This window comes from Bidens hawaiensis, unplaced genomic scaffold (genome assembly GCF_021521415.1).
Source record: "Bidens hawaiensis isolate Kalapana, Puna unplaced genomic scaffold, B.hawaiensis_p1.1 tig00001575_1, whole genome shotgun sequence".
In the NCBI taxonomy this organism is placed as follows: domain Eukaryota; kingdom Viridiplantae; phylum Streptophyta; class Magnoliopsida; order Asterales; family Asteraceae; genus Bidens; species Bidens hawaiensis.
In genome coordinates, this window is record NW_027491088.1 from 786,201 (window position 1) to 811,920 (window position 25,720).

At 34.3% G+C, this 25,720-nt stretch overlaps 4 protein-coding genes across 4 annotated transcripts; 1 reads left to right on the forward strand and 3 right to left on the reverse strand.

Annotated features, from left to right (window-relative positions):
- The first annotated feature begins 3,372 nt into the window (after nt 1-3,372).
- LOC143587208 (uncharacterized) lies at nt 3,373-9,335 on the forward strand. The gene is made up of 19 exons (XM_077068564.1): nt 3,373-3,656; nt 4,451-4,918; nt 4,993-5,198; nt 5,290-5,361; nt 5,444-5,578; nt 5,662-5,783; nt 5,899-6,063; nt 6,152-6,257; nt 6,339-6,444; nt 6,527-6,637; nt 6,723-6,886; nt 6,971-7,088; nt 7,269-7,493; nt 7,573-7,763; nt 8,045-8,212; nt 8,293-8,536; nt 8,628-8,786; nt 8,874-9,080; nt 9,171-9,335. Exons 1-19 carry the CDS (start codon nt 3,609-3,611, stop codon nt 9,183-9,185), a joined length of 3,030 nt encoding a protein of 1,009 aa, XP_076924679.1. The 5' UTR covers nt 3,373-3,608; the 3' UTR covers nt 9,186-9,335.
- A 660-nt stretch (nt 9,336-9,995) lies between these two features.
- On the reverse strand, nt 9,996-12,137 carry LOC143584964 (vacuolar cation/proton exchanger 3-like). The gene is made up of 11 exons (XM_077066877.1): nt 11,850-12,137; nt 11,698-11,765; nt 11,581-11,609; nt 11,313-11,506; nt 11,049-11,237; nt 10,851-10,985; nt 10,672-10,785; nt 10,534-10,587; nt 10,249-10,365; nt 10,065-10,161; nt 9,996-10,009 (listed from the first exon to the last, which is right to left on the reverse strand). Exons 1-11 carry the CDS (start codon nt 12,135-12,137, stop codon nt 9,996-9,998), a joined length of 1,299 nt encoding a protein of 432 aa, XP_076922992.1.
- Nucleotides 12,138-13,381: 1,244 nt separating this feature from the next.
- LOC143587219 (vacuolar cation/proton exchanger 3-like) lies at nt 13,382-16,156 on the reverse strand. The gene is made up of 11 exons (XM_077068573.1): nt 15,446-16,156; nt 15,278-15,345; nt 15,153-15,181; nt 14,878-15,074; nt 14,588-14,800; nt 14,332-14,466; nt 14,127-14,243; nt 13,992-14,045; nt 13,793-13,909; nt 13,607-13,703; nt 13,382-13,535 (listed from the first exon to the last, which is right to left on the reverse strand). The coding sequence occupies exons 1-11, from the start codon at nt 15,764-15,766 to the stop codon at nt 13,522-13,524; spliced, it is 1,362 nt and encodes a 453-aa protein (XP_076924688.1). The 5' UTR covers nt 15,767-16,156; the 3' UTR covers nt 13,382-13,521.
- Nucleotides 16,157-18,074: 1,918 nt separating this feature from the next.
- LOC143587230 (subtilisin-like protease SBT5.3) lies at nt 18,075-23,124 on the reverse strand. Its single transcript, XM_077068579.1, has 11 exons — nt 22,903-23,124; nt 22,702-22,811; nt 22,510-22,607; nt 22,266-22,430; nt 21,657-21,765; nt 20,627-21,161; nt 19,619-19,716; nt 19,288-19,533; nt 19,104-19,218; nt 18,819-19,032; nt 18,075-18,752 (listed from the first exon to the last, which is right to left on the reverse strand). The coding sequence occupies exons 1-11, from the start codon at nt 22,984-22,986 to the stop codon at nt 18,214-18,216; spliced, it is 2,313 nt and encodes a 770-aa protein (XP_076924694.1). The 5' UTR covers nt 22,987-23,124; the 3' UTR covers nt 18,075-18,213.
- Nucleotides 23,125-25,720: the final 2,596 nt, after the last annotated feature.

A 25,720-nucleotide genomic window follows, 5' to 3' on the forward strand; every position in this document is an offset into this window, starting at 1 on the left:
ATAAACACAGTTCTAAATATCAGAGTTAATTAAAACTTTCACGGAATAATATTAAACGTCCACCATTCGTTACAAATATCCATAATTTGTCTTTTAAAACATAACATAAATTATAACATTCAAAACATCATGACAATCTTCGGATGCCAGCCTCTTCAATCCTGCCATGTGTTCATCTCAAACCAGCTGTCTCAATTTGTTAACATGTGTGCATAATAAAAGTCAGCTACGCTGAGTGAGTTCTAGTTGATCACATAACTTACTTTACATACACATACACGTGCCCGAAGGTACGTATTACATACATAAACTGTACTTCCTTCGTCCATACACATTTATAGCTAGCCTTACGTTATAAATGGCATTTCACCCTACATACCTCGGATATTATTAGGGTCCGGTACCCTCCATCCTCAGATATTATTAGGGTCCGGTTTCCCTTCATCCTCGGATATTATTAGGGTCCGGTACCCTCCATTTTCGGATATTATTAGGGTCTGGTCACCCTTTCTTCCATACCTTCATACCATACCTTTCTATATACAAAATCGTAAGTTTCGTACATATTTACATCACATTCACCATATGTATTCATACATACATCTTATCTTACATCATACATATCAATCATATCTCTAACTACCACCTGACGGTACATGCAATATCCGAAAATCGTTCACGCACCGTCAAGCAATCATCATACATAATCATACAAGGCATACACTTACCACTTAAGGTAAGTGTATTAACTATCACATCGAGTATGCACACAGCCCCGAAAACATAACAAGGAAGTGGGGCTAGAAATTCACCTGAATGCGGTTACGTTCACCGTTTATAGTAATCCCCTTCTTGAGTTGTGCATGACTAACTGTATAACAATTACACGTATCAATTAACTATCACTACCCATATCGTCTTTCTAGTTCAATTATTACCCACAACTAACGGGGGTCCGGGGCAGCGCCCCTGGCAGCGAGGTTCTAGGGGCGGCAGCCCGTAGCGGGGTCCAAGGGGCAGAGCCCCTGGCTGGGGTTAAGCTGCCAGGTCAGCTTGGAAAAATTTTATTTCCATTAACTGTCTTAACGTATTTTTCATTAGGATTTTAAATTATTATTTTAACTCTCCTGTATTCGCAAGCGGTCATAAATGTAAGCGAACATACGCGTAAGCGAACTTAACCAGTAGCGAACATGTCAGTGGGCGAACTTGACTGGCGAACTTGCTTACAGCGAAGTTGTCTACGGGCGAACTTGCTTACAGCAAAGTTGTCCAGCGACGGGATGATTTTCATCAATCGTAACAAGCATCTTGCGATTTTTAATACCCTTGTTATGGCTCGACATCACCCACTATCGTTTCTTAACCGTTTTCGTTCATATATAACCTGTACATACTATAAAGCTTGTACCTTTAAGCTTAAAAACGTTCGATACGAGGTTTAAGGGTTCATTTAATCGAGCCGCACAGGTTTATGGGTTCGTTAGCTTCGTCTTAGCATCAAGTTTACAACTTTACGTTTCGTTTATACCCGATTTATTATCATTATAAGTTTCAAGGCTAAACGCTTATAAAAACGTAAACTTCAAAGGGTCAAGAAAGTACATTTAGTGCTCGTTTGGATCTCGTTTAACTTGTTTATGAACTCTAGATCTTGTATATAGCTCGTGTAATAAAGATCTAATACAAGCTAACGTCCGTTTGGTCTCAAATCTCTCTCGTCACTCTCGGCCGTGTATATGGTGTAGGTGTATGTGTGTTTTTGAGTGTGCGTAGGCAATTATGGAAAGATGGAATGAGAGTTAGGGTTTTAGGATGGTTTAAGGGGTATTTATATCCCCTAAGGCCCATGGAACTAAGGCCCATTATTCTTTAATCCTTTTTTTAATTAGTCCAAGCCCATGATCTTTTCCTTGTTAGTACTAATTACTTATTTAGGCCCAATAACTAAACGCGACTTTCTTTTATTAACATTAAAATTTAGGATGTTACAATTACTCTCATTTACACTCCATACACATTCATATACATGCCGATCACGATGAGATTGAAACTGTCTTGAGCGTTGAAGGGTGGTCATCTCGACACCAAAACCCCTTCTAACAAGCTTTTCAGGATGTTCACAACTATGCTACAAAACGGACAGGGTCGTCTCGTGGGTAAGCTAAATGAGGCAATCGCTTTAGGCCTCTAGATTTATAGGGCCTCCATCTTAAATAAGAGTTACGTATTATGAGATTTTGAAGTAGAGTTCTTTTAGAATTAGTAACTCAATGATTAGCCACAAGCTAACGATGATTGCTTCATATTCATTATCACGGCATATTATTCATATTCTATAATTCATGTATACTCTAGCGCTATACGCATAAAGAAAAGAATATAAAAAGGCCTCAACATTTTAGTTAGTTTTAAGCCTCCGAGGATGTTGAGACGGCCCTGAAAATGGAGAAGATATAGCATGGTTGATTCCTCTCTTATACGGCTGCAACAGCCCATGTATCCGTCTTGGTATATCTTTGTAGACACAAACGCTACAAATATGAAAATATGAAATAGCAGAGTAAAACACATCAGTGTATTTAACATGCATAGAGTTCTATGGATCATGAATGTTTTTAAACCGCATTTAGAGAAGAAAATTATCAGGATAAATTTTCTTCATTACTTATAATCCAGAAAGAGTATTATTATAATGTTAATAGACATATTAATCAACATGTATTCATCAAAACTACAATAAACATGTGGCATTGGTAATGTTCTGGTTATATAACATTTCATATGTGTGTTCATACTTCATATTTTATATATGTTACTATGTATTAGACATTTAAATAACAAAGATTTATAAGACATTTATTAGACAGCCCATCACCAAGGCCATGCATATTAAGAAAATCATATATCATAAAAGCACTTCTAGTGGAGGTGCATTGTGGTATAATACAAGCGGGTAAAAATACTTTAAATTTCTAAAACAAAGCATCTTGGTATAATAGTTTTATGTTTTCTCTTAATATCTTTTAAAGTTAGGAGAGTGCATTGTAAAATTAATTTTCTTAAATAAACCTATTCTCTTCACTTTGACATTCATAGTACTCTAATATACAATTTTAGATGGTGAACGTCTCTGTCCCGGTTAGTATCTTACTAGACTGTTTGGTGGTTAGCAATAGAATCTTTTTTTAAAAGAACAAAAAGTAAACTATTTACTTAACGTTCTAGAAGGAATTAAAACAATAATCTTGGTTAAAAAAAGTCATGTTTTTCTTTCACACACGTAAACAATCATAAACCATTTTTCATTTTCTTAATAATTAATTATTTATCAGAAAACATAAAATATCATTGAACAAGTCTAAAAAAAGAAGGGGTGTCGGTAACATATTAAGAAATATAGGGTTAAAAAAGGAAACTATGAGCTTGTAAACAAGTGGTGTGTGTAGTGTGAAGCAACTTTTCAAACTAGCCGTTACAATACAAACGCTCCATTTTGTCTTCTTCACATCATATCTCTGCCCAATCATCAAAACCAGCTTAAACCCACTTCACATTTTGTTTCCTAACTGATATTATTCTTTCAGTTTCTCTATGTTCTTGTAAAAATGTTCACTGAAGGCTTAGACGAGACTGCACTCAACTGGGTTAAGCAGGTACATCAAATTTCTTTAAATTGAGCGCAATTGCATGATATCCAAAATGTTTTCTTGATGTATGTGTAATTAGCATCAATTCTATGCATTTTTCTGGACAAAAGGTTGAATCTTGAGTCAGGGGTCAGTGAAAGAAAGAATGTTTATTATTGTTATTTCATTTCTTTTGGATTGTTGATCATATACACATAAATTTCTGTTTGGGCTCATTGAAATCTTGCATTTTTGCATATTTTCTTGATGTATGTGTGATAGAATCAATTGTATGCAATTTTCTTGGGTTTTACAAGGAAAAAGTTTGAATCTTGAATGCTCTTCAGCAGCAGGGAAAATAATAATAATAACAGTTGATCATATGCCAACAAATTCCAGTTGGTTTTTATTGAAATGATGGGTTTATGCATAGTTTCTTGATTTTTTATCATTAAAAGAACTGAATTTTGAATGTCATGTACTCATGTTACTTAAAAAGTTATATTTTGCTAGCAGTGATCATAGAAAGAAGGACCTTGTTTATAATCACTTGTTGTTTTTCAGATTCTTGATCATATATCCCTAACCAAACAAAATATTTCTTCATTTTCGATAACATAACAACATAATTTGTTTTTCTGGGTAACTTTTTTGTTAAAAGAATTGCAATTATCGAATAATATGTCTCTAACAGTCGTCACGACTAATCGCTTTATTAGTTTTCGGATTCTTGATCATACGCCGACTTGATTGATTGATGAGTATAATCATTTCTTAATTTTCTTTGATAAAAAAACTGAATCTTGAATATGTGTTAGCAGGGGTCAGATAAAGAACTGCTTCGGGCCCGTTCACCATTAAGTGAGACTGCAGTTGATCATGAATACATGCTTCCAAAATCCCCTCTTTCCTTCAATTCCACAACTTATAAATCCTCTAATATATTACCACCCCTTAAATTTCATTCCAGCCTGCTTGGATCTCATAATCTTGAAACAAATTATTATGAAGATGATGACGATGATGATTATGATGATTATGGTGTTAATAATGAGAGCGTGGGATCCGCTTCTGATGACATGGACTGTACTTTCTCTGAGGGAGAAGAGTTCAATGAAGAAATCTTTAAGGAAAGTTTTGTTAAATCACCTAAACAATCTGGACCAAGCAAGTCAACTTTGAATAGAGGGATAATTAAAGATGATCTTTCGGTTGAAGTTCCTAGAAAAACAAGAAGCTTTATTGAAACCGGATGGCATGGTGGAGCAAGCACACATGTTAGCAACTATGTAAGTGAAAGCTTCTTGATGTCATATGTTTTCTAGATTTATAATGGTTGACTTTTGTTGACTTTCGAATGCAGGGTACCCCTATAGCGGACTTGGGAACTCCAAGTGCACCGCCTATTTTTGAAGGAGTAGGACACATTGATGAGGTTGATTGTGAATCAAGTAAAGAATCTTCAGGGTATTTAGGGCAAACACAAAAGGATATTAATGTGCCAGAAAACCTCATTAATGATGATAAACTTGCTCATGATGTAAAACTGGAGTCTTCGGTTAGTGAAAGGTTAGACATTTGAGCATATGCTTGTTTTTGTTCATTATTCAACACTTTTTGCATTATGTTGAGATAATAAATTAATAATCATTTTATGCAGGGAAAATGAAGCCATCAAGTCAATGCCTTGCGGCGAAGCGAATTTACTAGATCTTGCACCTTATTGCAACAGGTACCACATCGTTTAAGATTGAGTCATCTTATTGTTTTAAGATAATTTAACTTCACTTACACTGAATGTTGACTCTTGGCAGTAATCAAAATCCATGGCAGACTTTAATAACATACGATGCATGCTTTCGGTTATGCCTAAATGCATGGGCACGGGGCTGCACAGAAGCGCCTGTGTTTTTAAATGATGAATGCCGAGTTTTGCGCAATGCCTTCGGGTATGCTATAACTTATTTCTATTTTTAATTTTGTTGTTCCTAAATAGCACTTTGTTGAGGATTGTGTTTACCTTTTTCTTTAGATTACACAAATTCTTGTTGCAACCTCGAGGATTTAAACCGGTTGCAAGTAGTAGTACTGAGAATACCGATAAAGCATGTCCCTTGAAAGTAAAGAAAGTGATTGGAAAGATTAAAGTTGAAGGTATGGTCTTTTTTAACTCATTTTACTTTAAAAAAATTGCTCTTTTTCACTTTAACAATTCAAGCTTTTATGTTCATTAACTCATAACCAGCGTACATTCTTGCATATTTTGCAGTGAGAAAAGTAAGAATTATCCCACAGAGAAAACTCAAGGACACATACTCTCAACAAAGTGCTATTTATGTGCAAGCTGGAGTTGAGTACATTCGACAAGTTTCTTTGCTTGTAAAAAGCAAAATTAACAAATTAGGACTCTCTTCATTTTCACTTCCATGTGAAGGTTTGTTCTTTTATTATCCTAATAATCTAATTAACAAAAGAATATTCAAATTCTCATACAATAATTACGAAGTATTGTCTTGTTGCAGAATCGGTTACATGCTTATTGCACCTTAAAAGTTCTCAAGAACATACAGAAACAGAATCAGCTATAGGCATTTGCTTGAGGCCTGGAACTGGTGATTCACATGACTTGTAAGTATCCATAATAAAAAAATTATTTTCTTGGAAAAAAATAATTATATACTAACTTTGTAATATTGTATGTGACATTAGTTTTCCAGAGAATCAAGGGGATGCACTTTTGCTAGAAGTGCAGAGCGAGAGGAGAATTATCCAGGGTCATGCGGTCATTCCAGTTTCGTCCTTACATGATAATCTTGTAAGTTTAAAGTACATCTAATGGTATAATAATTGAAATGGAGTTTATAAATGAGATTATTAATGTAATTTATTACATGTAGAATGATAGAATCAAATGGTGGCCAATTTATCATGAAGACAATGAATGCATAGGGAAGGTCCAACTTTCAATCACTAGTACAGTTACATCTGATGAAACTACTCACCTCAAGGTTTTAAAATCATATAAATTTTTTCCCAAAGTTTTTGCTTTAAATTATTTTATAATAGTGTTAATTCTTTTCATAACTTTGACAGTGTGGGCCCGTGGTGGAAACGCTTGCGTATGATTTCCTATTGGAGGCTGCCATGCGTGCACAAGGTTTCCATGCACGTAATTTATGGGTCGTTGAGCCTTGGAAATGGTTGTTGACCGAGTTTTCTGATTATTATGGAGTTTCAGAATCATACGCTAAACTCAGGTACTCACGCTTATTAATCAATGAACTATAACATATATGTTTTACATTTTTCGTGATTATCTCATAATCTTACAACATTTTTAGGCATCTTTCACATGTTATGAACGTCGCGACACCAATAAAAGATTGCTTAGAGCTCATTTATGAACTACTTGTACCGGTTATCAAGGCTAGAACAGAAAGAAGACTAACAAGACAAGAGGTAAGAAAGCTTAAAGTTTCAAGCTCGATTCTTGATTCTTTTGAAATTTTAACACACACACACGCTAACATAAATATTATTGTCATTGTGCAAAAAAGCTTGGAACCTTAAAGTTTCAAGCTTGATTCTTGATTCTTTTTGAAATTTTAAACCAATATATATATTATTTCCATTGTGCAGAAAAGCTTGTTACTGGACTGTGAAACACAAATCGAGAGTCTACTCGCACTTGCCTTCCAAAATTACAAATCTTTAGATGAAAATTCATCTACAGGATTATCAGACACATTGACTCCAATTCCAGAGTATGCTGCTCCAGCATTAGTGCCAGCTGTTCAGTTATATACTCTTATTCATGATATTCTTTCGCCAGATGGACAAGCTTTATTGACCAACTATTTACAGGTGGAATATTTTGTAATTTTTGGGTTAATAGGGTCTTTATTTAAGGTTTTATTTGTTTAAAAGTTGTGTGTTTTTACAGGCTGCAGCAAGAAAGAGGTGTAGGAAGCATATGGTGGACACTGATGAGTTTGTGGCAAGCAATACAGATGGTTTTCTTATGGATTCTATAACAATTACAACGGCTTATTTGAAAATGAAGAACTTGTGTATAAATTTAAGTGATGAAATAAAAACAGATATCAAGATACATAACCAACACATACTGCCAAGGTATGTCTTATGTCATGAAATTATTTTCTTGTAATGCTTTGTAGTAGAGGTGGAAATTTTGACCTGTTGCTTCGGCATGTGTCACCTCAAACGGGTCAAATAAAAAAAGTAAATTACTTTTTTTGTCCTTTAGGTTTGTCATTTCCACTAACTGGTGTTAAAAAGTCTATTTTGAGCATATGACACAAATTATTTCATTCAAAGGTTTAAATTTTCATTCAAAGGTTTAAATAATAACCACATACATTATTTTAATTATGGGTATATTTGCCATTTTTCAGCTCCATTGATCTGTCAAGCATCACAGCAGCAGTTTACAGCAGTGAATTATGCAAACGGCTTAAAGGATTTCTTGCCACGTGGCCTTTTTCAAGTCCTCTGCCTCATGTTAATGAACTTCTTATAGCAACTGCTGACTTTGAAAGAAATCTTGAGTCATGGAACATTAGGTCTGTTTTATTAAATCCCATTTCCTTATGCCAATAAAAATGATCATATAATTAATAAAGTTATCATTGTGATGTTTCAGTGTACCTCAAGGAGGTGTAGACTCAAGAAACTTGTACCATAATTACATTATGGTTTGGGTCCAAGATATGCAACTTTGTTTACTTGAATCATGTAAAGCCGAAAAGGTACCATGGGCTGGTGTGATTACAAACTATTCAACTTCACCTTTTGCTGAGGAATTATACGATAAAATTAAAGAAATGTTGAGTGAATATGAAGTGGTGATCAATCGATGGCCACAATACACGTTGGTCTTGGAGAATGTAAGTTATAAAGATCTCTGCTTTAATTTATTTGAAACATAATTTTACTTGTTTATAAGTTTTAATGATTCTAAATGTTTTGTCTTTAAAGGCGGTTGCAAATGTTGAAAGAGCGATAATGAAAGCACTTGAAAGACAATATGCAGATATTTTGACACCTTTGAAAGATAGTATTCCAAAAAGACTTGGAATACAAGTTCAAAAATTAACAAGAAGACAATCAACTGCCCTTTATACTATTCCTAATCAAGTAAGTGGTATACTTATAAAGTTTTAAACTTTTTAAAAGATAAAGAAAGTTAATTAAATATATTTTTTTGGTTTTGTTTTATGGTAGTTGGGAACCTTTTTAAACACCATCAAGAGAATTCTTGATGTTCTACATTGTAGAATAGAAGACAAACTGAAGTCATGGGCATCGTGTCTTCCGGTCAACGGGGATAAAAAGTCAACTTATGGAGAGCAAATGAATGCGGTTACAGTTTTATTCAGAACAAAGTATAAAAACTATATGCAGGCTGTAGTGGTCAAGCTCACTAGTAATGTAAGTAATATTATCTTAATAACTATATATATTTATTATCTTAATTGTCGATAAGAAGCGTTTTTTTTCTTAAATTAATCGTTTTTACAGACACAAGCGAGTTGAACCACACGACTTCAAAGAATTCTTGAGGAAACAAAGGAAGCAGATGGAGAAAGTGAAATCCGTGACAGGATGCAAGTTTTGTGTTCACAGCTTGTGGAATCGGTATCTAATTTACATGAGGTTTTCACAAATCAAATATTCATTGCCAGTTGTCGCGGTTTATGGGACAAAATGGGACAGGTGAGTAACTTCAACATTAAAGTCTATCATTTCTTGATCTTCATATGCTTTTGAAAAGAATATGTTGTAGTGTATTGAATGCATGTTTTGTAGATTGTGCTAAAGTTTTTGGAGGGCAGGAAGGAAAATCGCGTATGGTACAATGGATCTTATTATGCTCTTGGGGTATGTTTAAGTTGTGTAACATTTTGTAACTTTTTATGTTCTAGCAATATAATAACATGAATTTATTGTGTGATTTGTAGATTTTGGATGACACTTTTGCTTCCCAAATGCAAAGATTGCAAGGAAATGCATTACAAGAAAAAGATCTAGAACCGCCTCGCTCGATTGTTGAGGCGCGGTCCATTCTTTGTAGGGATACTAACAATGCAGCAGATACTTCCACCTACTTCTATTGAGAATATACAGATTAAAATTTCATTCTTTTTACATGGTGTATGCCAATTCTTTTGTAAAGAATAAGAGTCAAATCACATTTTGTTTAAAAATGTCATATTCTTGTTGTTCAATGATCATCATTTTTTCTTATTTTTTTTGTAAATTTTACTCAACTGAGAAGACAATAATGAAGGTAAAAAAACATAATATAATTAATATTGGATATTAGATATCTACACAGTATGTGATTCAGGGTTTATCTTCTGGTTTTAGTCAAAAAGTCAAAACAACAATGTAGAAGAAAGTTATATAACTTACTTATAGCTTCAGGATCCACATGTACAAAAAAACTTGCACCAACAATCAAATAACAAAATATGAGCATCAATCCCTTGAAGTAATTAGCCGTTCCATCCTGCAAACATAGAACATAGTTTAACTGCAAATTTTACTGAAAATAACATAATATATAAATTTAAAGACTTTCTCAAAAGGGTCAAACCTGCAACATGAAAGCCACCACCAAAACCGTCATAAAAAGAGCTGCCGTCTCAAAAAGCTGAAAATTTAAGTCCAGCGGACGCCCAATGATCCACCCAACCACCACACAAAACGGTATCTATACAGTTAAAGAAATAAATATTTAATCAGCAAGTCCATGAAACATTGTAGGTAACAAATGCTACAAAAAATAATATTAATGTATAACAGTATACCAAAAACATAGATATTAAACATTGTAGGTAACAAATGCTACAAAAAATAATATTAATGTATAACAGTATACCAAAAACATAGATATTTGTGTTGATGAACCAATTGCCACACCTAAAGATATATCCTGCACACATAGTATTACAAAATTATTGTAACCGTTTAAAATTCTGAAAAATGATATTTGTGATAAATAATGTTAAGCACTTACAAGCTTGTCTTTGACTGCAAATATGATGGCATTGACATGTTCTACTTTTCCAACAACGGGAAGCAGAATAACACTAATAAATTCTATTTGAACATTCATTGCAACAGAAGCACCCTAAAAGATAGAATAATAAATAAAGAGTGTTAAATAAGATCAAAACAATTTGGAATTTTGGATACCTCAATTGTGTCTACTAGATATTCAGATTGAATCAAAATTAGAAGTGTGAAGTTGCTGAGCCAGATAACGGATTCATACTTCGAAATCTCTGCAGATTTCTCATCATCTGAACCTTTGTCGTCCGAATCAGTTTCCTGACATAAGATTTTTAATAAAATAAAAAATACATTTCTGAATCTAACGAGACAATTACCAACCTCGTTGATCAGCGTATACGAGTTCTTACTGGTCAACTGAAAAAAGTTATATCCACAACTGATAAATCTTGAAATTGCCAATTCTGATGTCCCAAAATGAGATTCAGTGTGTGTGAAGTGTAGAACCGTTGGGAATAACAGACCCATAACTGCCATTAACAGTAATCCCGAGCTCATTACAGCATTCAACTGCCAACAAATTAAGTATACTTTAAATTTTAATTAATGATCAATCTATCAACAAGTTAAAATCACTAAACTGACCTTGTTAAACCTTTGTTTATAAGGATAAAGTGCGATTCCTCCACAGAAAAATGCACATCCAAGAACAAGCAACATGTCGGACAAAATTGACCCGAGTAACGACTGCTGTACAACACGCAGTATTCCGTGTTTCATTGCACATATTGATATTATCAACTCTGTTACATTGCGAAAAGTATTCAGAAGCTCCCCACCTGCAATTGCAGTTTGTAAAATCCTAGTAAACATCAAAAAAGCGTAATTCATATAACAAAAGTACAAAACTAACCTGTAGGTCCAACGTAGAAAGCCAGCTGCCTGCACAAAAACATCTAAATAAGATCATTCACAAACACCTGCAACATGACCACTGATAAAAAAATATATATAAAATGAAGATAATTACTCGGTAGCCCAACCCAAACGTTTTACCAACGGTATGATGCCCAATAAGCTCAAGAAAAACACCCAACCCTGATATAAGATAGAATCCAGGCATGAAAAAAGGGATTGAAATTTAAAAGTGCTTTTTTTTTAGTAACAATGATAATAACTCACATGATGACTACTAGTCTGGTAATAAACCAGTATTGCTAAGGGGCCAAAAGTCAATAGCACACAGATGTTATCAGAAAAAAGAGCAATCTTTATGCTGGTCATCACTGCATTATTTTTGCACCAATTTTCAGAGACTGATTTAACAGAAAGCGTATTTCTTTCGGTTGATTCTAAAGCGGAATGGCCCTCATCATGTGGCTCGATAACCGGATTCCCCTCTAGGTGTGTATTAAAGTTAGCCATACTAGAACTTAATCCTACCATCTGCAGATTATTTGCTTTGGCCATTTTTAATTAATGGAATTGTTAGGAAGCCAAGAACTTTGTTGCTTCTTGTATTGATACTATCACCCACCAAAATTTTTTAATAAAAAAAATCATAATATTTATTAACTTGAAGTAGACAAAACATCAAACACTTGGCAAGGAAGCAATTTTCTAGGAAAAATAACTAAACATAGGTTTCTCAGTAGTATATTCAAAGGGAAAATTCCTGGAAAGTACGGACTTATGATTGTTAAGGAAATTAAATACTACTGATGACGGGATACAGCACGACATTCTTACCCACTGGTTGTCAGATTTTTTTTTTTCAAACGACTAGATGTTACACTCCACAAGGATAGCCCATCAAAGTGGGAATGGCCGTTAAGAGATATTAGTTGATACAACTAGAGAAAACATGCAACACAAACATAACTGATGATAAACGGTTTATTATATTTTCCTCTTTTCAGAAAGTTTTGATCCTATTCTGCAGATTCAGTCTATGTGGTTTTAGAGCCAATGTTCCTAGATTCAACATGTCGATGAATCACAGCTACATTGACGGCGATAACAACTGCAACAATTGCAGCTCATATTGGAAAATGTGTTGACACTTGGCACAATTTCGGATATCAGAATTATACTTTTTAATTATCAAATAATAAATGGTAGCTAGTAATTTCAGATATGCTTGTTAAATATTTCAGATATCCGAAGTTATAATAGTTAAATATCTTTAAAATTAATTAAATAATATATATTTTTTCAGATTTTGGGATTCGGATATTAAGATGTCCACTATCCAAAACTAGGATATCCGGTTGTGAACACCCGTATATGAACAAAAAAAATAGCACACCAGCATAATTATAATTAAACGTCAACAACTACTTAAATGTACTATTATGTGGATATATGGATTTTAATAAATACTGAAAGTATAAATTATTATTTAGAGAAATAATTTTAAAAAAATCGGCATAATGTAAATCAATTAGAAATAAGAGCCATTTATAAAATAAAAAAAAATATTTTATTAAGTGAAAAAATAATATTTACACTTGCTGAAAAGCTCATTTTCTACCATTTTTCTCACATTAATCACATGGGGCTTTTACAAAGATTATTCTGACCCTTAGTTTGTTTTGTGTTAATCATTTTGTTTAATTACTAGTGTCTGTTGTTCGATAATCTTAATGTTTTCTTACTTGTTTACCGGATAACTTTAGTCAACTTCCCTTCTAAGACAATAATGAAGGTGAAGATACCATAAATATAATTAATATTGGAAATTGGATATATCTACAGCCATTTGTACTATTACATAGTTGTAGTATGAAATAAAAACTACACCATCATGAAAGGTAACTGGGAACAGTGTAGTTGACTTGCTGACCATATGACTTTAGGGTTTATCTTCTGCAAAACCAGAAAAAATTGTTTAGTCAAAAAGTCAAAACAACAATGTAGAAGAAAGTTATATAACTTACTTATAGATTCAGGATCCACATGTACAAAAAAGCTTGCACCAACTATCAAATAGCAAAATACGAGCATTAGCCCCTTGAAGTAATTAGCCGTTCCATCCTGCATACATAAAACATAGTTTAACTGCAAATTTGACCAAAACTAACATAACATACAAAACTAAAGATTTTTTTGAAAGAGGGTCAAACCTGCAACATGAAAGCTACCACCAAAACTGTCATAAAGAGTGTTGCCGTCTCAAAAAGTTGAAAATTTAAGTCCAGTGGACGTCCGATTATCCACCCAACCACCACACAAAACGGTATCTACAGTTACACAGAATAAATAATAAAATTAGTAAGTTCATAACATACTGTAGAATAATGGATTTAATGTGTAACAGTATACCGCAAACATGGAAATTTGCGTTGATGAGCCAATTGCAACTCCTAAAGATATATCCTGCATACATGGTATTAAAGTAACAACTTAAAAAATAATAATAATTTTATGATAAATAACAAATGGAAAGCAATAACTTACAAGCTTGTCTTTCACTGCAAATATTATAGCACTTGCATGTTCGGCTGCATTTCCAACAATAGGCAGCAGAATAACACTAATAAACGCTACTGGAATATTCATTGCAACAGAAGCACCCTGAAAGATAGAATAATTTTTATATTAAGTCAATAACAAATAAAGATTCAAGAAATTGTTTCAAATAGAATCAAAACAGCTTGGATACCTCAATTGTGTTGACTAAATATTCAGAAAGAACCGAAATGACAAGTGTCAAGATACTGAGCCAGATAATAGATTCATACTTTGAAATATCTGGAGATTCTTCGTCATCTGAACCATCATCATCGGTGCTCGTTTCCTGATATTATTTTTAATTCAATATTAGAAACTATTATATTCTTGATAAACAAAAATATCATTTTAAAGGTGTAAATACCGTCTCTGTAGCTAACAGGACGAGTTCTTTATGATTAACCAACCTCATTGATTGGGGTATACGCGTTCTGTTGACCAGTCAACTGAAAAAAGATATATCCCCCATATGCTATAAGCATTACACAACTGCTAAATCTTGAAAGTGCTAATTCAGATCTCCCAAAATGCAATTCGGTGTGTGTGAAGTGAAGAACCGTTGGGAATAACAGACCCATAACCGCCATTAACAGTAATCCCGAGCTCATTACAGCATTCGACTGCCAACAAATTAAGTATAATTTAAATTTCAAGTTTTTATCAATAACTATCAACGAGTTAAAATTACTAAACTGACTTTGTTAAACACTTGTTGTTTATTAGGATGAACAATTCCTCCACAGAAAAACGCACAGCCGAGAACAAGCAACATGTTTGACAAAATTGACCCGAGTAATGATTGCTGCACGACACGTAGCATACCATGTTTCATTGCGTACATTGATATTATCAACTCGGTTGCATTGCCAAAGGTAGCATTTAGAAGACCTCCGACTGCAATTTCAGTTTGTGAAATCCACGTAAATATCATAATTCACATAACCATTAATAAGTTAATAACAACTTACAAACCTGTAGGTCCAGTATAGAAAGCCAACTGCCTGCATAAAAAAAAGTCAAAACATCAGTCAAAGGTGATCATAACTTATGTCACAATATCGCATAAAATTATAAAAAGATATGGAGATAATAATTACTCGGTAGCCCAACCCAAACGTTCTGCCAACGGTATGATGCCCAATAAGCTCAAGAAAAACACCCAACCCTGACAATAATGAAATTGAATAACAAATTAACAATAATAACAATAACAATGATAATAATAATAATAACAATAATAATAAAAATAATGGATAATAACTCACATGATGATCAGTCAAGTGATCAACCAGTATTGCTAATGGGCCAAAAGGTATAAGTAAACTAATCTTATCGGATAAAAATGCAATCTTTATGCTGGTTAATACTCTACTCCTCCATATATACATTTTCCCCCAATTTTCAGAAACAGCTTTAACAGAAAACATATTTCTTTTTGTTGATACCGAACCCGAATGCCCCTCATCGTGCGGTTCCATAATTGGCTTACCCTCAACCGATTCCATCGGTTCAACACGGCACTCGAATCCAACCATCTGCAAATTATTGGCTTTTCCCATCTTTTTATCAACAAAATTGTCAATCATCCAAGAACTTAAGTATATGAATCTTCACTTAAACCTGAATCTCAACTGTTCCATGAAAACCCACAAAAAATCACAACAAAAAGACCCCAAATTTGTTAACGTTTTGAAGTAGGCAAAAGGTCGAACACCTGGTGTGCATTAGGAAAAAAACCTAACATTTCACATGGGCATTGATAGAATTACGTAAGTAAACATATGGGAAGGTTCGAGGAAAGTATGGTGCATGATTGAAGTCAATGAATTCGGCTTAGTACACATTAATTGTCAAGATAATTGAAAGAAAATGGGTGTTGTGGTTTGCACGTTGCTGTTGCTGTTGCTGTTGATGTATGTGTGGGTTATTAAGCTTTTTAAAAGATTTGATTAATGGGGATTAAGTGTCAAGAGCGTGTGGAGTGAATGCAAAGACTAGATCAATGAAAGCTGCATATGTAAGTGGACCTTTAACTGGTTTTTTAGAAAAAAAAAAACTAACGCGCTCGGGAGGATGTGTTGAGGGCGGACGTTACCTCAGTATGTTAAGACTCTTGGTTTATAAGGTATATTGTTAGTGTGGAATATAGATTTTCGTGTAACATAATATACAGTTAAGACAGTCAGAGAAAACAATAATCGTTATAACGATGGAAGTTTAATAGTATCGTTTACATACAATAATGTGCGAAGAGTGAACTATAGTAGCTACAGAAAGAAGCAAAGTGACAAGACATATTAAATACTTAGCAGTGTCTCGGAAGAGTATGATGAGGTCGGATCTTACCTCTATGACTATATATGCTACAAATACCCCCAACTCTAAAAAGTTTTTTTATAACGTGAAATATAGACTTTCGTGTAACATAGAGCAAATGATGATTCAAGAAATAATAATAATAATAATAATAATAATGGAAGGTTAATAGTATCACTAACATATAATGAGTGAATAGTAAACTATAGTAGTTACAGACAGAATAAGCAAGTTGACAAGAAGACTCAAGCACAAAAAAATGAGGTCGCAGAGATGAGGATGTTGAGAACAATGTGTGGGAACACGATGATGGACCGAAAAAAGGGAAATAAAATAGTTGTATTTAAATTATCAATTAGTTGGATAACTATTATAGAATATTATTGGTTTGGATTATTCTACACGGGTGACGCCAACGTTGTTACAAATAACTTTGGACTCAAGTTTAGAGATTTCGGTAATAATGATGAATTGGTGTAACGACAGATGACATCATTGATTTGACATAATGAAACCCTGTCGTTAACAAATTCAGTCATGAGCTAAATTCAACAAGCTTGTGTACGATTCACGAATTTAGCTTGAGCTTTAGACATAGACCTCGAAATGACCCGAGCTCAACTCATTTACGCCCAAACTACGCCTTTGAACTTCAACTTACATTTCAAAGTTTTTAAGATGAATATTCCTAAGGTTAAAATGAGTATAACATTCCTAATAATGATGCTAAGATTTTAGGATTCGTGATTCATTCAAGCATAAGAATTTAGATTCTTGTTGATAAAGTTTATAATCCAAAGAGTTTTATTCGGATAGAGGAAACTTTAATGTTGCTATAAAGATTCGTGTAATTAGTAATGGGGCTTTGTAACAATAATTCTTATGAGTGTTTTGTAGGTTTAAAGTAGTTTTGAGGTTGATGTTTTATTGGCTCATAGAAGCCCCATGGTCATGTTGATTACCAGTTTACCACTTAATTAGTTATGACTGATGATTAGTTTACAAATAAATTTCCACCAATCATGTAAATCCAAAACAAACTTCCAATAGCATAGCAATAATGCAACTATCAGTATTGAGAACCACACCAAGGGCTCTGTCCCTTGGAATCTGCTGAGGACCGAACCCCCACCAAAGAGGCAGAACCCTGGTTCATTGGTCCATAAAATATTGTAATCATCCACACCTCCCAACTTATATCAATCTATATTCTTATTTTTCTTTGTCTTAAGTAAATAGCGATTAACCAAATTCGCGCAGTACAGTAACAAGGGTAAATTGGTAATTTCACGATTTATGTGGTGTTGCAGTCTAGTAGGAAAGTAGAACATGATGGCCAATACCCGGTTTTACCGGCTTCTCGCTGTCGTGTCGTTTGACGGGCGTGGGGGTCGGGTTTTATCCGGAGAATCCCTCAATAAGTGGACCGCTAGGGGCTCCGTCCGTCCGGACTCATGGCCGGCCCGGGCTACCTTTAGCCAATAGGGGGCGCGTACAGAGTACCCGGCGTTACTTTACTTAGTTGGTCGTTCCAAAAAAGAAAAGAACATGATGGCCAGCCAATTGCATAACTCAACAAATAAATATGTTATAAAAATTTTTGTTGCACTTTATTAGCAGTGATTTGACTACTTTGCCCAAGTACAATAACCAAATAAATAAATTTCAATAATAATAATCAAAAATTATTTTACTGAAATACTTTCCCACCCTCAAATCATATGGTCTTAACCACAATTGGACTCCTTACATTATGCTTTCCATCTGACCATCTCAGTTGACCAAAAACATAGTCTCCAACTGCACTGCTCTTTTTGGCCTTAAAACTAACCTTAAACATTTTCTCTTCACCAATCTTTTTAAACTTTAAACTCTTCGGCTGAACCCGGACCGACACACCAGCTGGTTGAAAAACTCGCGACGTGTAGGTTGCTGGTAAACCCACATTCTTAACGGTTCGTGTCACTGTCACCGACCCGTTAAGATTGTCAACCGTGATCGATGGATAATTGAAGTTTATAAGGCTAATGTTCTTAGATGGACATGCATATGGTGTTTCTGAAAACTTCTCAATCTGAGACTTGGTGTAACCGAGTGCACACAAAAAGTCCAAATAATCGGTTGTGGTCAGGTCATAAACCAAACCAGGGTCCATGGCTCGGTTTGGCTGCACATGTCCTGCACCATAGCTAAACGGTGTTGCTTTAACGTGGGACGCGTTTGTCATTGGTTTTGCCTCGTTGTCGCGTGTTCTTGCTGCATGATTAAACATCAAATTACAAAACAATTATCTCTAAATTATATAAATCTGTGTAATCTCACCGGTGGTCATGATGGCGGATCTAATTGCAGCTGGACTCCAATCGGGATGTAGGGTTTTCAGAAGCCCTGCAATACCCGAAACATGAGGGCACGACATTGAAGTGCCTGAAACACAATTATACTGAACTCTACGCTTATCAAAATCTTGATTTGTCGGTCCTTGTGATTCTGTGTAAGCAGCAATTATACTCACACCAGGTGCAGTTATATCAGGCTGCACATAATTAAGAACCAAATTATCAATCAATGAGTATAATTGGTGATATATATTTAATAGTTAATAACCTTAAGAATTTGTGGTGTGATGGTGTTAGGTCCTTTAGATGAGAAAGCAGCCATGAATGGAGCTGGTTTTGTATCAAGTTGAGTTGATGGATGTGTGATGTAAGCCAGTGGATTCCTGTTATAAGTCATGTTATTTAACTTTCATTTCATAAATAATAATAATAATAATGTGACATTTACATACTTGGTGGAATTAAGGTAATGATAAACAGCAAGACCATCAGAATAAGTGATGTGTGTAGCAGGCAACACATGAGGGTCTGCAATAATCTCATTTCCGGAAGCATCATTATTAGCCAGAATCATTCCAACTGCTCCAGCCAAAGCGGCTTCTTGACCTTTGTCAACCCGAGCATTATCTCCACGAAGACATACTAATATTTTCCCTTTTGCGATTTTGGGGTCCAGTGATCCCGCCTTACAAAGCTGTCTGTGTTACAAAAGAAGGATAAAGTTTAGACATTCTCAGTTGCGATAATGTGATGCATCATGACTCGTTAACTTGTGTTACTTACGCGTCCATAGCATCAGCATTGGTTGATTTAGCTTCAACAGAGCTTATAACCGGAAAGAACTTGTTCTTCGGTAATGCTTTAATAGATAGGCTTTCACCCTGCAAATTCAGATTTATTGAATTATTGAAAGTAATGACTGATAGCTAGGGGTGTAAACGAGCCGAGCCAAGCTCAAGCTCGGCTCGTTTAGCATAACAATGTTTCGAGACTCGTAAGAAAGTTTTCAAGCTCGTTTAGCATAACAATATGTCATATACATATATAATTACTTTTATATATTTATTGTTATAATATAATTTATATAACATAATGTATATCTTATGGGTGATGTCCGTTACAAATAACTAAATTATTGCGAGAACAAAAAGAACAAACCTAAATCATTTAAGCTTTTGATCATTGGTTCATATTTTGTAATTTAAATGTGTATGTTATGCAAATAAAAATCGTCTAATAATTTATTCACATTTTTTTTATTTTAAACATATACTTGCATCTATATATAGGTTATGTGTACTTGTGTAGGTTATACAAACAACACATGACTAATACGTGTGTAGGTTCAATTGAAACAAAACTTGATCATTATTTTTTTAACTTCATTACAGATGAATATACATTGAATTTCACCATTTTTTGTATTTTATTATGTTTTTAAAGATTAGGGAAAAATTAATGATTTATTTTTTTGTGCATCTTCTAACAAATAAAACTGTGTTCTATCTAGAATCCTCCCTTATATATTATTAAATTACTTTTATCATAACTATATGTATAATTATTTTCACTATGCAATATATATTTAATATATTAGATGAAAACTGTTTAATATTAAAATATATAATGGGCTTATTTATGCTCACGAGCCTAGCCAAGCCTGGTACATGAAGCCCAGGCTCATTTATTAAACGGGCTTTTTCATTTTGCTCGTGTTTGGGCTCGATCTCATTTAAGCTCGGCTCCATTCAAGCATTTAGCGAGCCCATCTCAAGTAGTGAAAGAACTAACCTGGAATCGCATTTCATTGCCCAAAACTGCAAAACTAGGGAATTGGCGGTCCATGGTGCTAGCTCCAACCGTGATTTGCCAGGTGGCAACGTTTGACACGGTACCATCACCGGGACCCGAGTTTCCAGCAGAGCAAACAACAACAATCCCATGCTTAACTGCATGAAATGATCCAATGGCAACACTGTCATTAAAAAATGGAACTGCATCACCACCAAGAGACACAGACAACACATCAACTCCATCATGAATTGCCATATCAAATGCTGCTAAAATATCCGCATCAAAACACTCGTTCCCGTTTACGGGTGGGAAACAAACTTTATAAGCAGCGACCCTAGCGTGTGGTGACCCGCCTTTAGCAGTTCCGTTACCATATCCGAATACACTTGCACCTGGTACAAAGTTGCCTCCAGCTGTTGATAGCGTGTGGGACCCATGCCCTTCGTGATCGCGTGGCGTGTCAAATGTGGAGTTTAGTGGTCCCACCATAGATGCATAACCTTTGTTGAAGTATCTTGCTCCTATCAACTTCCTTCACATATCAAAGCAAAACATGAATACTTGTGATATGTAGGTCTATATACGAACCGAACATTCAGCGAACTGTTTGTGAACTGTGCAGCGGGAAGGTTGTTTATTTAATTAACGAACGAACACATGTCTCGTTCGTTCATTTGTTTACATTCATCTAAATTTTTAGGCCCAACATACTTATGTTTATGTTTACTTTTAATTGGTGTTTTTTTAGTTATGCTCGTTTATCTGTATTTAGTTGTGTTCGTTTGTTTACGTTTATAAATCGTTCGTTTATACTATTAACAAGCAAGCACGAACAAAAAAAGCCCATTCATTTAATTGTTCATTGTTCGACCATTTGTTCGTTAAAGTAAAATGAACAAACACGAACATGCTATGTTTGTTTGGTTCGTTTAGAGGCCTAGTAATATGAATACTAAGAAAAATTTAACTTAAGACAGAAATCATGTATATTAAACAAATGGGGATAATGTTAGTGTAGGAATCTAACCGGTTACAACGAAAGCTAGCATCTGCACCATTCTGACAGACACCTTTCCACTTTGAAGGAACGGGTCCCATTCCTTCATCACTAAAGCTCTTTGATTCTGGCCAAACGCCTGTTTCAAAAGATTGGATAAAAATTTTAAGGTTCAATATAATTTTAAATTATCAGAATATATGGCAATTGTATTATGTGTTTTGTTAACCTTTAAGAATGTGTCAATGAGTTTACTATATAGAATGCTACTATCCAAAACTACTAAATGTTGACTTTTATGATGCATTAATCAGTATAAAGAGATTAGTGTTAATAGCAAACTATAACTGTTACATTTCATAAGTAGTTACTTATATGCTGATGTACAACGAAGACACTGAAAAGTCAACGATCCCAAATGAAAGAAGCTAAAAGTCAACTTTTTGGGAAGAATATAATTAATAGCAAGTTGTCTACAGGGTGTAAAATGAAAACAAACTGTAAACTCTTTTCACAGTCTTCAACAAAAGAGGCTGAAACTTAAGTTTTAGTTACCAATGTCCTTAACCAAAAAGTACATTTTGGACCAATAAACATTGCATATATAAACTGTACATCAAAATGAATTTAAAGACTAACCCGTGTCAAGGTTTCCTATAATGGTGTTTTCACCGAATCTCGCCTTCTTCCATATCGAACGTGAAGAAATTAAACCATTATCCTCAAGCCCCATAAAATCCCATGATCTAGTTGTATGCAATTTCCTACCCTTGTTCAAGAAAACCGAAACTACCCCGGGTTGCTCTGCATTGGATCACACGATTCGAAACACATCACTAACCATCAACAGTTCAACATCATCAAAACAACCTTAGCTACTTACTGGCTATCTGGGCAGCTTCTTCATCTTCAAGAATGGCAGCAAAACCATTAATATGCCTTGTGTATGAGTAAAAGATGGCATCTTTAGCCTTATCTTTACTGCAAATTTATAAAACAATAAACAAAATTCAAAATTGGTATTGAATTATTAAAGGAAAATTCATATGCACACATGGCAGAAGAAACACATTACCTTCCTAAACAAGATCCAAGAAACTCATAGTGACTATCTTTTACTTGATCTAAATCAATGAGTGAAGCTTCAAGATTATGTGAATGAGCTCCCAGGTACACAACATAAGACTAAAAAATGAAAAAAAGAAAAAATTTAAATTTAAATTAACATTTGAAAGCATGATTAGTGAGTGTTTGAAAAGCAATAATGGATGCTTACCCTTTTAGCAGCAAAGGTGGGTCTATACAACAGTCCAGAAAAAAGAAGAAGATAAACAACAACACTGCATGATGCTGGTCTCATTGTTAAATGCTAAATACTGTGCCTTTTGCTCAGCCCTTGTTTCTTCTATTTAAAGACTTATGTTGCAGTACAACTTCAGTGGACTAAAAAGGCTAATAATAATATTGAATGTAAAAGTATAACAACATTTCAAACCTTTAAAAAAGGTTAAAAGAAACAAGTTTGTGATAGTGTGATGAATGTTAAGAGAAGACTTATGTTGCAGTACAACTTCAGTGGACTAAAAAGGCTAATAATAATATTGAATGTAAAAGTATAACAACATTTCAAACCTTTAAAAAAGGTTAAAAGAAACAAGTTTGTGATAGTGTGATGAATGTTAAGAGCAGACAACAATGTTTCACTAACACCCGCATGATCTTTTCAATCATACATCCGATCGAAAGTCTCGGTGTAATAATGGTGATTATTATTAATCTTTAATGAGCATGCACATGGTTAACAAGCAAAGCCATGTTGGGTTGAAAAGCATCTTCCTTTAATTAATGAGATGATGATGTTAAACTAACTATTTACATTTACATTATTATTTCATACTATCAACGTAAGTAAATTTTAATGTTGAATTCAGTGAGGCATTTTAACAAACAGTTGGTGTGCATAAAGATAATGTGTGGAAAATGATGGGTTTGATGAATACGATGCTTGTAATGTAGTATAATGAATCTTGAAAATGGGTATCGTTTGGAGAATTTAGGGTTCACATATAAATTCAAAAGTCAACGAAGATCCAAAGCCTTATCGTTGACGATACGCAAGCCGCCACCGGGGATTGCTCGATCTGCCCGTCCCCAGATCGATTATTATTATTATTATTATTATTATTATTATTATTATTATTATTATTATTAGTGTATATAGACTACCGCGGTATTCAAATTTGAAGAGCCCGATGTCCCACTCTGGCCAAACTATGTTTTTTTAACCGGGCTTACATTGTTTTCATATTTCAGAGTTTGTCTTGGACATTCCCTCGGGAAATCATACCGCCGACTGCCACTTAACAGTCGTTATGTCACCACAAGAGCAGAACTCTCTACGTAAGACCACTCTCGTTAGCAAAAGATTGAAGCAAACTAGTTTGTAAACCCTGGCCACATGTCAACTTTTCTATGGATTTTTTTTTCATTTATTTTCCCTTTTTATTTCACACTAATTAGTTTTAACTATAATATTGTTTTCTTCTAATAATTTTTGATAATTTAGTTTTTTAAAAAATCTGAAAACATAGTCTTGTTCAGTGTTTTTTTTTTAACATGGCGGTATAAATTTTACTAAAACAAAGCTCGTAAAAAAATATTTTTCAGTATAAAATAAATATGAAGTATGTTTGATGAGTACAAATATATTTCTAATTTTTTAAAATATTTTTAAATATATATATATATATATATATATATCGTTAACTTTTAAATAAAGTTATTATTTTTTATATTTCTAGTCACTTTAAAACAATTATAAATTATGTTTATTTAATAAAAAATAGTGTGGTTGAGTTGCTAATGAGTGATGAAAGTTTGGTTTAATTGGGTTGGGTAGGTGGAAGAGATAGAAATTGGTATTATAATAAAAGATTGGTTTGTGTTGGTTTGTGAATAGGAATGGTCTAACACACGCTGGGGCGAAAACCTGGGTGCGCTCAGGGTTCTGTAACATCCCGGATTTTCAAAATAATAATAGTTTATATTATTTCATTTAATGGAAAAGTTTACTTGGGTAGTAAATAAAATAATAATAAGAGAGAAAGATAAGTAGACTATATGGAATTAATCATGGACTAAAAAGGAAAGATGGGTCTTAGGTCCATGGGCTTAAGGGAGTATAAATACCCCTTAAACCCTAATCTTTCCATTTGCATCCATAATATCCATCTCATTCTCTTTCTAAGCCTAAAACCCTCACCCATCCTTTCCTATTTCGGCCGCCGCCTATATTAAGGAACCGAGATCAAATCCAAACCTTAAATCGATCATAACAACATTAGATCTTCAACCATACAAGTTAGACAACGAGTCCAAGATCCTATATCAAGCTAGCTGTAACCGAGAAGCATCAAAAGGTATGTCCTCTATGATTAAAAGTTACGTTTTTATGATCGGTTAGCCATGAAACTTGACCCTATAGTAGATTGGATCTAGATATCTTGTAAAAATGCAAACTTGATGATTAAAATGGACGGTATGGACTCATAGGTATAAACGGCTTAAGATGAACCCTAAATCTAGCCTAGAACGCTTTAAATTTATAAAAGTCCAAACTTTATGCCTAAAACGGGATAGATCTTGAAGCCATGATAGTAATGGGTGTAACCAAGTATGAATGAAGATGATATAGAAATTTAAAAGTTCATGATTTAAACCTTAGAACAGTGACTTGGTTGTGATAGAAATGAAAAGGATAAACTGAGCTGGGGGTTTTCGGCCAGGTTTGAGAATTCTTGGTCAAATCCCATGGTTCTCGGTCAAGGCAGAATTCTCGGCCGAGAGAGTTCTCGGCCAAGAGAGTTCTCGGCTAAAGAGAGTTCTCGGCCAAGGAGAGTTCTCGGCCAACGAGTTCTCAGTCGGATATGGGTTCTCGGTTGGATACGGGTATTCGGTCGGGTAAGGGTTTGGGTCAACATGGGTTCTCGGCTGAAACGGGTTCTCGGTCAAGCCACCTGTTGACCTTGGGCCTGATCAGTTGGGCCCAGACATTGCGATTAGTGAACCCAATCTAATTAGTTGGCCCATGTGTA

What these genes read in the sequence shown, in the direction of transcription:
- LOC143584964 (XM_077066877.1), bottom strand. Translation starts at nt 12,137, where the DNA reads ATGGCCAAAGCAAATAATCTGCAGATGGTAGGATTAAGTTCTAGTATG. An exon ending in TTGCAGTCAAAGACAAGCTT is followed by an intron (nt 10,588 to 10,671) that starts GTAAGTGCTTAA and finishes CTATGTGTGCAG; the next exon opens with GATATATCTTTAGGTGTGGC. An exon ending in TGGTGGCTTTCATGTTGCAG is followed by an intron (nt 10,162 to 10,248) that starts GTTTGACCCTTT and finishes CTATGTTTGCAG; the next exon opens with GATGGAACGGCTAATTACTT.
- LOC143587230 (XM_077068579.1), bottom strand. Translation starts at nt 22,986, where the DNA reads ATGAGACCAGCATCATGCAGTGTTGTTGTTTATCTTCTTCTTTTTTCT. An exon ending in GCAATGAAATGCGATTCCAG is followed by an intron (nt 19,717 to 20,626) that starts GTTAGTTCTTTC and finishes CTGAATTTGCAG; the next exon opens with GGTGAAAGCCTATCTATTAA. An exon ending in ATCCGCCATCATGACCACCG is followed by an intron (nt 18,753 to 18,818) that starts GTGAGATTACAC and finishes TTAATCATGCAG; the next exon opens with CAAGAACACGCGACAACGAG.
- LOC143587208 (XM_077068564.1), top strand. Translation starts at nt 3,609, where the DNA reads ATGTTCACTGAAGGCTTAGACGAGACTGCACTCAACTGGGTTAAGCAG. An exon ending in CTTGCACCTTATTGCAACAG is followed by an intron (nt 5,362 to 5,443) that starts GTACCACATCGT and finishes GACTCTTGGCAG; the next exon opens with TAATCAAAATCCATGGCAGA. An exon ending in AACCAACACATACTGCCAAG is followed by an intron (nt 7,764 to 8,044) that starts GTATGTCTTATG and finishes GCCATTTTTCAG; the next exon opens with CTCCATTGATCTGTCAAGCA.
- LOC143587219 (XM_077068573.1), bottom strand. Translation starts at nt 15,766, where the DNA reads ATGATTGACAATTTTGTTGATAAAAAGATGGGAAAAGCCAATAATTTG. An exon ending in TTTCTATACTGGACCTACAG is followed by an intron (nt 15,075 to 15,152) that starts GTTTGTAAGTTG and finishes CTGAAATTGCAG; the next exon opens with TCGGAGGTCTTCTAAATGCT. An exon ending in ATTTAGTCAACACAATTGAG is followed by an intron (nt 14,244 to 14,331) that starts GTATCCAAGCTG and finishes TCTATCTTTCAG; the next exon opens with GGTGCTTCTGTTGCAATGAA.